The sequence below is a fragment of the Corythoichthys intestinalis genome, chromosome 15 (genome assembly GCF_030265065.1).
Source record: "Corythoichthys intestinalis isolate RoL2023-P3 chromosome 15, ASM3026506v1, whole genome shotgun sequence".
NCBI lineage: Eukaryota > Metazoa > Chordata > Actinopteri > Syngnathiformes > Syngnathidae > Corythoichthys > Corythoichthys intestinalis.
In genome coordinates, this window is record NC_080409.1 from 26711038 (window position 1) to 26727608 (window position 16571).

At 39.1% G+C, this 16571-nt stretch overlaps 1 protein-coding gene across 1 annotated transcript; it reads right to left on the reverse strand.

Annotated features, from left to right (window-relative positions):
- Positions 1-10: 10 nt before the first annotated feature.
- Positions 11-16226, reverse strand: slc22a3 (solute carrier family 22 member 3). The gene is made up of 11 exons (XM_057858611.1): positions 15629-16226; positions 12187-12290; positions 11954-12108; positions 10268-10436; positions 10073-10190; positions 5040-5143; positions 4746-4960; positions 4565-4673; positions 2970-3082; positions 2763-2862; positions 11-306 (listed from the first exon to the last, which is right to left on the reverse strand). Exons 1-11 carry the CDS (start codon positions 16013-16015, stop codon positions 225-227), a joined length of 1656 nt encoding a protein of 551 aa, XP_057714594.1. The 5' UTR covers positions 16016-16226; the 3' UTR covers positions 11-224.
- Between the last annotated feature and the right edge of the window lie 345 nt (positions 16227-16571).

The window sequence follows — 16571 nt, forward strand, 5'->3', positions numbered from 1 at the left end:
TGGCCTTTATATCACAATTCATTTTATTGACATATTGAAAATAGATTATTCCAAAAATGACTAACAAGAACAAAGTAATAGAAGATGTCATTCATGGATTTATTGTAAACTACCTTGTTCTTAGAGAACTAGCTGTACATGCCTTGTGGAAACAATGATTTAAGTTTCAAGTGGTGATGAATCGACCATCATCATCCCATTTTCGTTTCCCATCCTTATGATGATCAAACAGAAGGATGCTGAGATCTTGCAACTCCCCCTACGCATGCCATTGAGAAGCTTTCTTCTGTGGATTGGTTTTCTTTTCTACAAGAAACCAAAAACATATGAGAGGACATTACCGGTGGATCAAATGGGGCCACACCTTAAATATGAGGACTTCACATTGCAGTATTTCGAACATCATAACCGATTTCTGAAGCAAAATGGGTACCTCACCCATTTAATGCTGATTTCCAAAGCGAAATGGTTACCTCACCCATTTAATGCTGTCTTTGTAGATGACTGACCAGTTAGAGGCAGACACATGCGACTGTGCACCAGGACCGCCGATAAATTCAATGGATGAGGACCCAGGAGTAGCAGGGCTAACGCTTCATCTATTTTTTAATTTTTTTATTTTTTTTTACCAATTTCAAGTCAATTTATTCACACGTCATCAGAAAATAAATTTCATGGAGATATAAACAGGACTATGTTTATACAATTAGATGCGTGGAAGGGACACTCCTAGGAAGCTACTTAAAGCTTTTAATAGGGGCCCAGTTTACCACGAATATAAGATATTAACCAGATATCTACACAGACATAGACAACACACACATAGACAGACACTGTCTGTATTCATATAATTGATAATCAGCACATTGAACATACATTGCTAGTTGTTTTAGTTTTTTCTTGAAGATGGAGAAGGAATGTGGGATTTTTAGCATTTCATCAATTTTGTTCCATATCTATGGTCCTCTGCACACAATGCTAAATGCTTTTGCCATAATTGCCAGCAGAGGGCAGCAAAACTTCATTTTCTCTTACTAAATAGAGTAGGTGTGTTCGTCATGGTCCATTTTATAGTTAGTTTCTTTCAGAGCCTTCAGCCAACTCAGACTGCGATGATTAATCGAGCAATTGGCATCTAAATGATTATTAAACATATGAGCAGGGGTGAAAGTGGCTAGAATTTCTTGCCGGAACTCCCCGACGTGATGGTCGCCACAGAGTCAGAAATGTTATTTATTTATTTTATTTTTCTTTCTTTCTTTTTTTTGGGGGGGGGCAAACCTCTTGCAAGGAAAACTGTTTTAGCACCGTTATTTCTATAACACATACAAAAACTGATTGTCATTCAAAATTGTGTTTTTTCAATGATTTGCAAAATAAAAGTTAACAAAAACAGCAGTAACCCCAACCTCCGTCTCCTAATTTTTATTTTCCCTCATGTCCCCACATGTAATACCCAAACAATAATAAACCAAAAATAAACAAATAATACATATAATAAAATACATATAATATAATGCCAAATCTCAATTTTAACTACTTAAGAACATAGGATGTATATTTCAATTGAAGTTGATGTAAACATTTACTTTTTTAATTTAATAATAAAGACATACCGGTAAGTAACATACATACAAATGACTTATATTATGCAGAGTGAAATGGAATATATTTTGAAGATCGCGCAAACATTGACTTTTTTAAATCATAAGGAAATGAATAAGTAGCCAAACATAAATGAACAAATATAAGTCCAAAGCGCACATTGACAGCTAAGATGTTCTGAACCTCCCCATCAGAGCAAATAAAACTAAATATGATAGATAAGCCTCCTCAACTCTTTCATTGCTCTTAAAGATTTTATCCATTTTATTTTGCATTGCCCTTTTATTGTCCGTCAATTAAACCACCTTTTTTTTTTTGCTATTCAAGAAAACGTGCACATTTGAACCAATCAGAGCCAACTATCTCTGCTGGACACATGTCAGTATGTCAGCCAATTGAACGGATAACTGGGTCCAGGCGTTTTGCTTTGCTGCTTTCGCACATTGACGTGACTAATCATCATCAAACTCAAATAACTGCAGCAGTCGGGGAAACCTCCCTGCCGTCCGTGGAATAAAATAAATAATATCGGTGGAAACGGATTACGCTACACAAGTACTTTATTATGCTTGTTGTTAACACTTGTATATGTAAATCTGATGTTGGTTGATTGTTTTCTTTTTGGAAACGAAATGCATGTGTTGCAGCTTAGCATTTAAAAAAAAATATTTTTTTTTTTTTTACATAGTGTTTTGACAGTTGCCGTCATATTTTCGGAATCAAAGCACCGTGTACCGGAACAGCATTCCGGCCCTGAATCTTATACCGGAACAGCATTCCGGCCCTGAATCTTATACCGGAACTGCGTTCTGGCCCTGAATCTTATACCGGAACTGTGTTCCTGACCGTTCTGGCTCACTTTCACCACTGCATATGAGTAACTATTTTGATAGTTGTTTAGTCATTTACTGACATTGATGAAAAGTAAAAATTGTCCAATCCTTTTTTTTGAGCCCTTAATAGAAAATATTCTTTTCCATCCATCCATTTTCTCCCGCTTTTCCGACATAGGATATATATTTTTTTATGTTTATATAGTTTTCAAAATTGAAGAAAAAAAGAAAACGAGTAAATATTCTGCTTTTAAATTATTGTTTTTAATTTTTTTTAAAAAATGGGCTAAACTAAATATCGGTCCAGCACGTCATCCCTCGTACCTTCTTAGATCCTCCATTTCATCAACAGTGTCAGGTAGCACAACTCCCTTCGTCTCTGGCAACAATGTTACCAAACCGCAGTTGACCACTGTTATGACCCCTTAAATAACAAAAGCACACACAGGATTTCAAGTGGATTGCTATTTGTTTATGTATGGTGCCTAACTTGAATGCGGTATCAATTTGGGTTGACGTTTAAAATAGTACCGTAGATGCAAAAGGGAAGCTCAGGCCAGATGTCTGTCAGCCAATGGTGCAGAAATGGAGCAGCCATGATTGCAACATCAAAGGATGATGAACACACCGTCAGGCCCAGATTTCTAAACAGAGACGTGGTCGTGCATATTGTGACTTGTTGATACCCATGATACACTCATCGTAAAATATTATTCAGGGTTTTCACAAATGAAATTTTGTTCAGAAGAATCATTATGAATGCCAGAAGGAACTCATTTTCTGTCACTGAGAACGACAGTTTACAGATCTGATTGAATTATGTTTGCGTGTCATTGACATCGATAAACATCCAATCCATTTTGACTCAAAATGTCAAAATGGATTGGGCATTTATTGCCGTCAATGGCAGACTATGAGTATATCTATGGAATACAACCATTAGAACAGTAAGAAGGTTGTTGATCGGTCTCTTTAGTTTGAGTGTGGTAATATGCCAAAATAACGGTGTGGTCAATGTAAAACCAGTGAATTTTTAGAGAAACTCTGGTTTCTTTTATCAACGTCGATGGCACTTCTTGAGTAGTTTGCTAATTTAAAATAATAATAATAACTTAACTCCATAAAGACCCACCATCCACATACAAAGACATTACTTTGGTCATGTAGGCCACAATACTACCATTTGATACAGTAAAATAAAAACAAAATTACATACATACAAGATTTTGGAAACTTTTTTGGGGGGGAAAATATTTTCTCTTGTAAGAAAGAAATTTCAGGATAAGAGAGGCAAAAATAAAGTATTGCTGGTACTTGCAGCGCCCAGACTTCACTGAATGTAACATCTTACAGCTGCTCTGCAATTGGCTATTGCCTAGCATTCCTGGCATGCAATTGGCTAAGAGGGACCTCTACTGCAGGGGTCCCCAACCTATTCCACTAAGGCACACTGTGGGTGCAGGATTTCATTCTTACCAAACAAGATGACAACACTTTTTCCCCAATCTGGTGTTTTACAAGTGCAATCAGTTGATTGCAGTCAGGTGTGGCTTGTTTTAGCAGAAGCCTCATTGGTTCAACTGTCTCTGCTGGATCGGCTGGAACAAAAACCAGGACCCACAGTGTGCCTTGAGGACTGGGTTGAAAACCCCTGCTACTGTATGTGATAGTGTAGAGCGCTTTGAGCGCCTTGAAAGGTGGAAAAGCGCTATATAAGTATAACACCATTTACCATTTACCATGTGTGTATCCCATCTTCCTCTACATTTGATTCTTTATTCTTGGGTTTTTTACATTATACACGACTCAGATTGTATGTTTATTGTGCAATAATTTAATTGTAACATATATTTGTCACATTTTTTTAATGCATTTTTATGCATTATAAAAGATTTATGAGTTTTGGGGGGCTTGGAACGGAATCGGGCATTTACGTGGAAAACACGTCTCTACTTACAGAATTCTCAAGTAAAGAAATTACTTCCAGAACCATTTAATTTTGTGAGTAGAGTAGCCATTGTATTGACTTTTTAGAATCATTCCTTGATCCTTTATATTGCTTGCACTTTTATCGTAATCATTTAAAGCAAGTGTGTGAAAAATATTTCAAATCATCACTTTCAAACCTCAAATTGGTGGGATACAATTCCGCATTTGCAAAGAAGAGCGTCTTCAGCAATGCAGAAAGAGCCATATTAATGATGGTCTTCATGGCATTTTTCCCCCAGGTATGCTCTGTCAAAAATGTTTGGTTACAGTAAAGCAGACTATGTGACTTGTGTGCACCGGGGGTCACCATAAACCTACCTGTGAAAATAAAGGGTGCGGCGAAGCAGTAGATGCCGCCAATTAAACAGGTACCAGCCAGAAAGTGGCGTCGGCCGACTCTGTCGACCATCATGTATATTATAAAGCCCACAGGGAACCTCATTGCCGAAGGCACTAAGAATTCCAAATAGAGGTTCTTTTCAGCCTCCACTTGGTGCAAAATCAGGCCATGGAACACAAAACCAGCTGAAAACCTATAGAGGAGGAATAAGGCGACACTTGATTGTTGGACTGAATCGAATCCAACAAGTACAGTCCATCAAACTCACTTGCCAGATATAAATTAAGATGAGCGTGTTCTGCCTGAGGACGGGTGTCTTAACCAAGACCAAAAGTGATAAAGGATGGGCTGTACTTCTCTTCTCCAGATGAGTCACCTGGCGCAAATCAAATGTTTAGTTGCATTTGAAACATAGTTCTTGAAATAACGGACCGACGATACGATCGTTTACACTGTTTAAAAAAAAAAAAGAAAATTAAATGCAGAACTTGAAATTTCAAGTCGGCCTAATTCACTTAAATTTTCAAGTTATTGCTGAAAACTCAACATTTTAAGTAAACTTGACTTAAGTTATAAGGACACTCCAATAAAGGTTAGCATTATTGAATTAATTGCTTGGAGCACAGAATGTTGATAAGCAATGAGCCAATTTTGAATTACTAAAGAAATTTGCTAACAAATAAATGATTAAATGTTTCCCATGTCTCCAGAACTCTGCTCCCATGCCAGCAAGGCCACGTGAATGCGAAAAGCATCTCCCTCATCAGTGGGACATTGCAAGAGCAAATCAGTCAGCCCCCTGTGAACAATGGCCTGGGAAGCCTGCAAGCACGCTGCGGCTCATGCAGCAGGTCGGCTACAATTTGCTTGAAATTTACTGAGCACTTGGCAATATTGTAGCTGAATGTACACATCCACTGCCAGTCGGTGCCGAAGGATGGGCTTCCAGGCCAGGGAACCCTCTATGCTGCTCGCGGCTGACAGTCTGCTACGTAGTGTATTTCTGCACAAAGCCCACGTTACATACAGTGAGGAAAGTAAGTATTTGAACACCCTGCGATTTTTAGTTCTCCTACTTAGAAATGACAGGCGGTTTTGAAATTTTCATGGTAAGTGCATGTCTACTGTGAGAGACAATCTAAAAAAAAATCCAGAAATAACTGATTTTTTTAACAATTTATTTGTATTTTACTGCTGCAAATAAGTATTTGAACACCTATTAGTTAGAATTGTGTGACCCTCAAAGACCTGTTAGTCGCCTTTAAAAAGTCCACCGCCACTCCACTTATTCTCCTAAATAAGTGGACTTTTTGAGTCTGACTTTTTGACCTGTTTAAGGCGGATAGCTGCATATTAACACCTGTCCATCCCATACACCTCAAAGAGCTGTACAAAGACATCAGAGACAGAATTGTAGACCTCTACAAGGTTCAAAAGAGTTACAGAGCAATTGCCAAGCAGCTTGGTGATATAAGATCCACCGTTGGAGCAATTATTAGAAAATGGAAGAGAGCTAAACATGACTGTCAATCTCCCTTGGACTGGGGCTCCATGCAAGATCAACCTCGTAGGGTCTCAATTATCCTATGAATGGTGAGGAATTAGCCGAGAACTACACAGGAGGAGCTGGGACCACCATTCCAAGGTTACTGTTGATAATACACTAAGACGTCATTTAAAATCATGCATGGCACGGAAGGTTCCACTGCTTAAACCAGCACGTGTCCAGGCCTTTTTTAAGTTTGCCGATGACCATTTGGATGATCCAGAGGCGTCATGGGAGAAAGTCATGTGGTCATATGAGATCAAAATGGAACTTTTTGGTCTTAATTCCACTCATAGTGTTTGGAGGAAAAATAATGATGAGTACCATCCGAAGAACACCATCCCTACTGTGAATCATGGGGGTGGGAGCATCCTGCTTTGGGCCATGTATTGTGAGAATTGGGAGAATAACCTCCTTCCCTCAGTTAGAGCAATGAAAATGGGTCGTGATTGGGCCTTCCAACATGACAATGGCCCGAAGCAGACAGCCAGAATAACCTAGGAGTGGCTTCGTAAAAAGCATATCAAGGTTCCAGCATAGCCTAGCCAGTCTCCAGACCTAAACCCAATAGAAAATCTTTGGAGGAAGCTCAAACTATGTTTCTCAGTGGCAGTCCAGAAACCTAATTGATCGAGAGAAGATCTGTGTGGAGCAGTACTGCAAAATCCCTACTGCAGTCTGTGGAAACTTGTTGAAAAGTTACAGGAAACGTTTAACCTCTGTAATTGTTAAAGAAGTCTACTGTATCAAATATTGATATTGATTTTCTCAGGTGTTCAAATACTTATTCGCAGCAGTATATTAAAATTATTTGTTAAAAAATCATACACTGGGATTTCTTGATTTTTGCTTAGATTGTCTCTCACAGTGGACAAGCACCTACCATGAAAATTTCAAACCCGTCCATCATTTCTAAATGGGTGAACTTACAAAATCACAAGGGGTGCAAATACTTCTGCTCCTCACTGTATGAACCTGACCGAAGATGAATTTTGGTGACGGAGGTTGTAATTTTTGTATTACTGCTACCCCCAGAAATAATACTAGAAATTCAGCTCTGTCGAACTAGAGACAACCAAAATGTATCTGATGACCGCCATTGCTGCATGAGACACTGTTGCCTGTGTGGCCTACCACCCACGCTGCATCCATGTTCGCGGCCAGCCATTTGTCTCACCTAGACATAGTCCAGATAAAATAAAACACATATAGATCCGATCGATTATGTATTTGGAGGATCAATGACTGAAACTTTGCAATATAGTTTGATAGCTAAGTAAATGAGAAAGCTACATTTACAGTATGCCGGGCAAGAAAGCAGTCATTGACAGTTCGTTTAACACTATATACTGTAGTGGTGGAGGTGGGCCAGAAAGCAAGAGTTTTAGGTGATGTCACCTGACTCTCTTTTTAGGCCTGCCCATAAAATCCTGGCAGGTGAGCACACTGAGAAGACAAAAAAGTTTCTTGCTATAACTCAGAGATTCAACGCTTGATTGTTTTCAGCATACTGTATGTCTTCAGCACTTATCTTTAAATATATTTCATGTATTTAGAAACAAATCACAAAATAAATACAGTCTCCTTTTAACTCAAGTTGAACTCAACATTTTAAGTAAACTTCTTATGTTAAGTAAATTGAACTCAACATTTAGATAAACTAGACTTCTGTTGTATCATCTGAACGTCAAATTTTAAATAAATTGGACTAAATTTGAGTAGATACAGTACAGGCCAAACCTTTGGACACGTCTTCTCATTCGTGCGTTTTCTTTATTTTCATGACAATTTACATTGTAAATTCTCACTGAAGGTAATAAAACTATGAATGAACACGTGTGCACGATCTTGCCATTATCTTGATGAGTTGTAACAGGGAGTCACCTAAAATGGTTTTTGACTTCACAGGTAGCCTATGCCCTTTCAGGGTTAATTAGTGGAATTTATGCTTTATCAATGGGGTTGGGACCATCATTTATTTTGCATTGAATTAGCGGAATTTATGCTTTATCAATGGGGTTGGGACCATCATTTATTTTGCATTGAATAACGTGTGTCCAAACTTTTGGCCTCGATCCAATGGCGTGATCGGAAATCTAGCCGATGGGGCCATTTTAAAGAAGATCGGAATCGGTTGAAAAGGGTTGGGTTTTTATTCATTTATTTATTTGGCGCAAAAAATGACTAAATAATCCATAAATACAATGGCATTGCCAAAAGAAACACAAGTATATATATATTATACCTCGTAACAATCCTGGAAAAAGCGGAAAAGCAAGTACTGTACAGTACTGTGACATACTGTATTTGGAACTTTTGTCCAAATTAAAAAAAAAAAAAAAAAAAAAACTTTTTGGGGGAATACTGGATGGGGACTCTAGCAGCAGATTTTCAAAATCAGGTGACTCGGCTTTGGGTGCAAAAATATACAATCGGGACATTCAGTGCCCTCCATAATTATTGGATTTATAATAATTATGTGTTTTGTAGCTTCTAATAATTTTGCTGTCTACACGCCAACAAGCTGTTTGGGAGGCATGCACGGAGAAAACCTTTCCTCACTCACAATCATAAACGCAAACGTCTGGAGTTCGCCAAGTGGTATTGGAGCTTCAACTGGGACCGAGTGCTTTGGTCAGATGAGACCAAGATTGAGCTTTATGGCAACAAACACTCTAAGTGGGTCTGGCGTGCCACGAAAGATGCGCATGCTGAAAAGCACCTCATACCCACTGTGAAGTATGGGGGTGGGTCAGTGATGCTGTGGGGCTGTTTTGCTTCCAAAGGCCCTGGGAACCTTTTTAGGGTGCATGGCATCATGAATGCTTTGAAATACCAGGACATTTTAAATCAAAATCTGTTGCCCTCTGCCTGAAAGCTGAAGATGGGTCGTCACTGGGTCTTTCAGCAAGACAATGACCCTATACAAATGGCCAAATCTACACAGAAATGGTTCACCAGACACAAAATCAAGCTCCTCCCATGGCCATCTCAGTCCCCAGACCTCAACCCCATTGAAAACCTGTGGGGTGAGCTGATGAGGAGAGTACAGAGGAGAGGACCCAGGGCTCTGGATGATTTAGAGAGATTCTGCAAAGAGGAATGGCTGAAGATTCCTCTTTCTGTCTTTTCCCATCTTGTGAAACATTATAGGAGAAGATCAGGTGCTGTTTTGTTGGCAAAAGGGGGTTGTACAAAGTATTAACACCAGGGGTGCCAATAATTGTGACACACATTATTTGATGTCAAATAATTATTTCTTATGTGGGATTTTTTCCCCACTGAATCAATTATATAACAATTAATATTTATACAATTATTATTTTATTGAAGGTTGGATTTTTCTCTTTTTTTCCATTAAGGTCCCATATTATTTCACTTGTTGGTGTGTAGACAGCAAAATTATTAGAAGCTAAGAAACACATAATTATTATAAATCCAATAATTATGGAGGGCACTGTAAATAACATATGCACTGTAATTTTTTCTTTCATTTCTTTTCTGTCATAAATGTATCCAAGCAGAATTCAATTTGTTTAGCTGGACGACTGTTGTGCATTTTAACTTCAGTTTCCTCAGATATTCAGGTTTTGCCTACAAACCTAAGAATCCAAGTTAATAAAACTAAGAAAACCTAAAACTTGATTTATGTCTACTTAAAATCTTAAATTTGGATGATTTGGAGGAAGATTTATATTTTTTACAGCGTACGATCAATTACAAATATCCAGCTTCGACCTGAAATCCTCCCCAGTTTACCTCTTCAAGGTTTTGCGACAATGTTCTCCCATTGCACTTGGCAACCTTGGCCACAATCTTCATGGCCTCCGAGTTCCTCCTTTGAGCCAAGAGCCAGCGTGGCGATTCAGGAACCATCCTGAACAATGACATATTCATTGAATGCCATCAATGTGACAATGAATATAGTATACTGTAGAAAGTAGATTTAGTTACCAGTAGTAAGGGATAAAGAGGAACCAGGGTAGCGTCAGGATGAGTTGCAGAGTCCTCCAAGAAGATATAAAGTACGCCAAGCCCGGCAGAGCCACCATGCCCATGTCATAGAACAAGCTGGTCATCAGTGCCACAAATTTTCGGTAGTTTGGTCCAACAAACTCTACCACTGCATTTTGATGAAATTGAAGATTGTTGGACAGACATTTGGTGAAGCCAAGCAAATGTTTGACCTAAAGCAGGGTACACGTACACGTACACGACGATTTCTTCTCACTTGAAATCAATTCACGGATGTCTCTGATAAATTGTCCGATTTTTGAACAAAACAAAATTATGGACTAAAATGGACTTGGACACTCATTCACACGAGAGTCACGGGGGTGCCAGAGCCAGCTATCCCGGCCAACTATGCGCCAGCTGTCCCGGCTAACTATGCACAGTGGGCGAGGTACACCCCGAATTGGATGCCAACCAATCGCAGGGCACACGGAGATGAACAACCCTTCATGCACACACTCATACATAGGGACAATTTAGAATGTTCAACAAGTCAACCGTGCATGTTTTTGGGAGGTGGGAGAAAACCAACTCACAGGAAAGCTGGAGCCGAGGATTTAAACCTTGATCTCAGAACTGTGAGGCGGACGTGCTCACAACCACTCACCCATGGTAAAATGAAAATACATTTTAAATGAACAAAAAATAGTCACTTGCCATAGAAAGCCTTCAGCAGCGGGACCTTGCGTGCGCTGTAGGATTTTAATCCATGACAACGTAATGTGTTTCCGATGGTTTTCTTCGAGACTGTGGTTCCAGCTCTTTTCAGGTCATTGACCAGGTCCTGCCGTGTAGTTCTGGGGTGATCCCTCACCTTCCTCATGATCAGTGATGCCACACGAGGTGAGATCTTCCATGGAGCCCCAGAACGAGGCAGATGGACCGTCAACTTGAACTTCTTTCATTTTCTAATAATCGCTCCAACAGTTGTTACCTTTTCACCAAGCTGCTTGCTTATTTTCCTGTAGCCCATCCCAGCCTTGTGCAGGTCTATTATTTTATCCCTGATGTCCTTACACAGCTCTTTGGTCTTGGCCATTGTGGAGAGGTTGGAATTTGTTTGTTTGAGCGTGTGAACAGGTGTCTTTTATACAGGTAACAAGTTCAAACAGGTGCAGTTACTTCCGGTAATGAGTGGAGAACAGGAGGGGTTCTTAAAAAAGAACTAAAAGCCGAAATATTTACTAGTTGGTAATGTATCAAATACTTATTTCATGCAGTTAAATACAATGTTATTATTTAAAATTTATACAATGTGATTGTCTGGATTTGTGTATTAGATTCCGTCCCTCACAGTTGAAGAGAATTTATGATACAAATTACAGACCTCTACATGGCTTGCAAGTGGGGAAACCAGCAAAATCGGCAGCGCATCAAATACTTGTTCTCCCCACTGTATATTTTTAATGATCAACTAATCACTGATTTCCCAAAAATTATGAAATCAGCATCTTAAAAAAACACTGACGGCAAGAGACATCCGATCCATTTTGACTGTGAGGGGTAATAGTTATGAGTGCCACCTCCTCTCAGTCAATATGGCAGTGGCAGTGAATGTTTTAAAAGCAGTTGCGTGTATCCTGCTTGAGGAATAAAATCACTTGTTATTAATTTGCACTAACATACACAGAACGTAGCCTGATGTCCAAGCTCCCCTTTCAAAAAATCCTTGAAGGAAACGAAACAGCAGCAGCAGTGGGTACCACGGCGACAGCATGACGCCCACGCCGGCGATACCGAGAAAAAACATGAAGCCGATAAAACACGGCTTCCTGCCAAATCTGTGGAAGGGCATTTCATTCCATTTTTTGTTGCGCTATCTACTGTTTCCCACAAAAATTACTGGCCAGTACGCAAACCTGTCTGACATGTGGCCAGTGATGAACCCGCTGAAGAGGAGTCCAGATCTCAGCATGATGTGATTGAGACCAGCCTTCCATGACATATTACAAACCAAGGAGAACTGTGGAGGAAAAGATTTGTTTTTTTAACTAATTGGCTGCCATTGACTGAGATAGATGTCCAATCCAAAAACATGTTCATTCCCTGCCAACCCCCTTCCCCTCCATTAAAAAGGATTGGACGTCTGTTGCTGTCAATGGTTGCTGTCAGTGGACTAACAACTCAGATATATAGTATACTATTTATAGAGGATGTCTTGTGGTAGTTAGTAAACCCACAATACAGAACACATTATTTTCTCACATATATTGTAAATATATTCATGTACTCCCACACATTTGTTCATCTCATATGATCATACAAATTCATTCATTGCTAGTATATTACTGACATCTGTGAACTGTTTATCTTGTTAAGAGGCAAGAGGTCTGGGAGGAAGAGGTTATCTAGATAAGTTGTTTTTCTATCTATTGATCTTCCACTGTTTTTGCCCAGCTGGTGGGCTGGCAGCCTGGCACTAACTTGCCGATTTGCATAACAGTAATATAAAGTGTATCATTTGGAAGGTTGCAAGTGGCAAACTTCTGGAAGGCACCTGGTGCACTCTGGGGGATTCAGTCCTGGCCGGCCAGGTTTTGATTGTTTTTTTGTTTTTTTTTTAATTGTATTGTGTGTTGTCATCTCCTATTCATTAATAGAACTAAAGTAGCTACCTGTGAAAAGAAACCCAGATAGCAGACCGACGTTGAAAAGATGTTAAATCAACATTCCGCTGTCGATCTTATATCGTTGAATCAACGTCACTTTTGCACCCTCAATTAATGTTGTTTCAACGTTGAAATCCTTACAAAACCTAAACGTCATTTCAATAATTAAGAATATTGGAACAGTGTTGAATTAATGGTATGTTTTCGACCAAAACGCACGCGTTGTCCCAGAGGTTGCACTAGACTTTTTCGTTGTCTGTCATTTTGACTGACAGGGTCATAAAAATCCGGTCAATCTATTTTTACCCGTCACTTAAATTTTTTAAATGACTATATCTTGATGCAGTCACTATATGTATATACACAATAATACACTAATACTTTATAATATAAAGTAACTAACATTAGTGCATTCATGGATTACAGTAAGCAGGCCAGTGCTGTGTTTCCATATATATTTTTATTATATTATGTATATACAGGATATATATATATCCCCCCCCCCCCCCCCCAAGTGGGACCATGATCCTAATACATTTAATAATAATGAAATATATAATTCCATTTTATATATATATATATATATTTTTTTAATTTATTATTATTATTATTATTAAATAAAAATGCACGTTGATACGACGCACATAAAGGCAACTTTTTTTTTCTAATCACTAGAAAGTTGTATGGATTTACAATCCGCTAGCTTGTTGTTTCCTGTTGTCTTCCGAAATACACCTGGGTGACGGCGCGTCAAGTGTTTGTCATAGCCGACGTGCTACCGTGGTATGCGAACTTAGTTTAGCAAAAAGAGTACACACAGTGGTGGCACCCTCCATATTTTCCTTGAAATAATTTCAGGCTCTGGCTAGTCTGGTCCGCTTTTATGGCTTTATGCCGCTTTCAACGTGTTCCTTCCTGGTAATTGGCGGTGTTTTCAACTGCTCGCCGCAGTGAGGAGTGAACCGGCAATTCACTTGATTCGTTGTCATCCTTCATCCTCCACTGCATAGTCCCTCTTTTTTCACCTTTTTTATCAACACCATTGTCGTTTTGGGGCTTTTTGAAGAAATTTCGGACACTCAGTTGCCTTGACATTTTTCAGAGTAAGGCCAACGACGTCACGCATCAAGAGAGACAATAGCTAATTAATATGCTCACTCGCCACCCTGTGGTCTGGGGTGTGAATTGCAACCTGTCAAAATGACAGATGGACTTCAGTTTTTTCCATCACCGTTTTAAAAAACCGGTCAACGACGGCAAATATACGGTTAACGCAACCCTTGCTTTGTCCATAATTCAATTACTTTTAAATCATATTTCCCGGTCAATCATAAATCAACTATTTTTCAACATTAGTTCATCAACTATAAAACAATGTTAACCAGACCCGTGCCTCCCATAAGGCGATTTAAGCAACCGCCTAAGGGCGCACCAGCGTCCAAAAAGGCGTCAAGAAAAATATTCAAATAATATTTGATGATAGCAGTACTCAAAAAATTATACAAAACAATAAAACAAAACAACAACAAAACCATTCATAATAAGTCTTTAAATAATAATGAAATCATTTTTCTACTGTGCCTTCTGCCCGTTTCACTTCTTCCTGTGATGCGATAATTTCACTACAGACCCTAGCCTCACTCACCACCCAGCAGACCAGCGAGCTACCTGAAGGTGCTATTTTTAGGGCGCTATTATGGTTATGTCAAGCTGGTTTCACAATCAACAGCTCTTTGACTAATATAATGTAACATTCCACTTTCTTCTCTTTGTAGATGCTCTTCTGAAATATTTTCCTTCTACCTCTGTACATCCTGGGCCATCTTTTACAGTGAACTTATCCACTTCAGCACCAAGTCCAAGGCCACCAAGTCTGGGAAAGAAGTGCACCTTCCAAAACAACTGTCATATGAAAGTGCAATAGATGCTTTTGCATCAGTGAAGCCAAGGTGAGTAAGGTTATTAGTCAAGGTGAAAAAAAAAAAGATTCATTTTAAAGTCTTCTTTTTGTCTTTATATAGGTTTGTGTGAGTGGGTGTTAATCATATTGTAATAACAATTCTAATTTATTTAATACATTTTTTAAAAAGTGTTTTTTTATTGGTGTTTTTGAATAGTTATTACAGCATTTTTCTTTGATTTATGTACTTATTTGTTGTCTTTTTTATATAATAAATTACAAAGAGATAATGTGCTTTTTCAGTGTGAGTGTTTAAATATATGTGGTGAAAATGGGGTGGGGGGGGCGCCAACAAATTTGTTGCCTAGGGCACCAAATTGGTCAGGAACGGCCCTGATGTTAACCCAACCATCGCCTGACATACCATAGAACAACGTTGTTTCAACATCAGTTGACGTCAAAAATTTCGATGTCAGCCATACTGATGATTTTGATGGAAAATCAACGTTTATTCAATGTTGGTCAGCTATCTGGGAAATCAACGTGGTCTTCTTCAATATGTACTGTAGCCTATATATGGCTGTATTACTGGCTGCCATTGACAGGAATAGATGACCAATACGAAATAATAAATGAAAATTATGATTCATTTCAGTTGCACCGGACAGAAAAGCAATTTTCAGATGAAGAAACGTTTGAAAACAACCATTTCTGTAAATGTAATGTACTTCAAAGACAAAAACGTGTCTTTGTGATTTGGGCTCAAAAACATCAAAAGAAAGTAACAAGTACCTCCGAAACAATTGTGGAATGGCTTGAATTGAATTCCCATTCGCCATTACAAGGTGCCACCTGAGCCTCTTTGGAGACCAGATGTTGGTACACATCATCGCACGTCCATCGACTCAGGTTCATCTCAAACCTCTCGCAGTGGCAGAAGGACTCTCCTGAACGGGGAATGGTGTATTCCATCACGTGCGCCTGTGTCCAGCCGCACTCATTCAAGAGACGCTTGGCCTCCGGGAAGGCGCACCAGTGATCTGGAGTCATGCTAAGGAAAACCGACCCCGCCAAGGCAAAAGAGAACGGGATCAGCGGTATGGAACAGAGCAAAACCAGTTTCTTCTGGAATGGCCCGAAGTCTCCCATTTGAGCAAGAATGTGGCTAAAGTCCGCCATCGCCTTTCTGTGCCCAAATTGCCGCTACTCTACGTGACGAGTCCACTTTTTTGTGTCATCAACTTCATTGGTTGCCTGTCACTGCTCCAAACAATTCCAGTCAGATCCTGAACATGTTGCGCAAATTGAAGCGATCGGGTCGATCTTTATCTCTATATCTATACATAGGCTATGTAAAAGCATCTTGAATACTTTGCCATTACACATTAAAGGAGTTATGTCAGAGCAGTTTATGTGCTGATGCGTTCTGTAATCCCGCCCACTAGGCATTTACAGTAAAAACAGTCCTGTTTTATTAATTGACCCCCACAAAATGTATCTTCATTAAATGGGGCTTTACAAGGCAAAGGCCCATATAATAAAAATCTTTTTTTTCTTTTTTTTTTGAATGGCGTTTCTCCGACGCGCTGCACAGCCCAAACCATTTCAAGTCAAAGTTTGCTTTATGGTCAATTCTACCACATGTGCAAGGACAGACAGAGAATTGAAATTGCGTTACTCTCTAACCTCAGTGGCAAGTAAATAAAAGAGAAATGAATATATATTAAAATAGACA

What these genes read in the sequence shown, in the direction of transcription:
- slc22a3 (XM_057858611.1), bottom strand. Translation starts at nt 16,015, where the DNA reads ATGGCGGACTTTAGCCACATTCTTGCTCAAATGGGAGACTTCGGGCCA. An exon ending in ATTCCACAATTGTTTCGGAG is followed by an intron (nt 12,291 to 15,628) that starts GTACTTGTTACT and finishes TTTCCTCCACAG; the next exon opens with TTCTCCTTGGTTTGTAATAT. An exon ending in CTCTTTATCCCTTACTACTG is followed by an intron (nt 10,191 to 10,267) that starts GTAACTAAATCT and finishes GTCATTGTTCAG; the next exon opens with GATGGTTCCTGAATCGCCAC.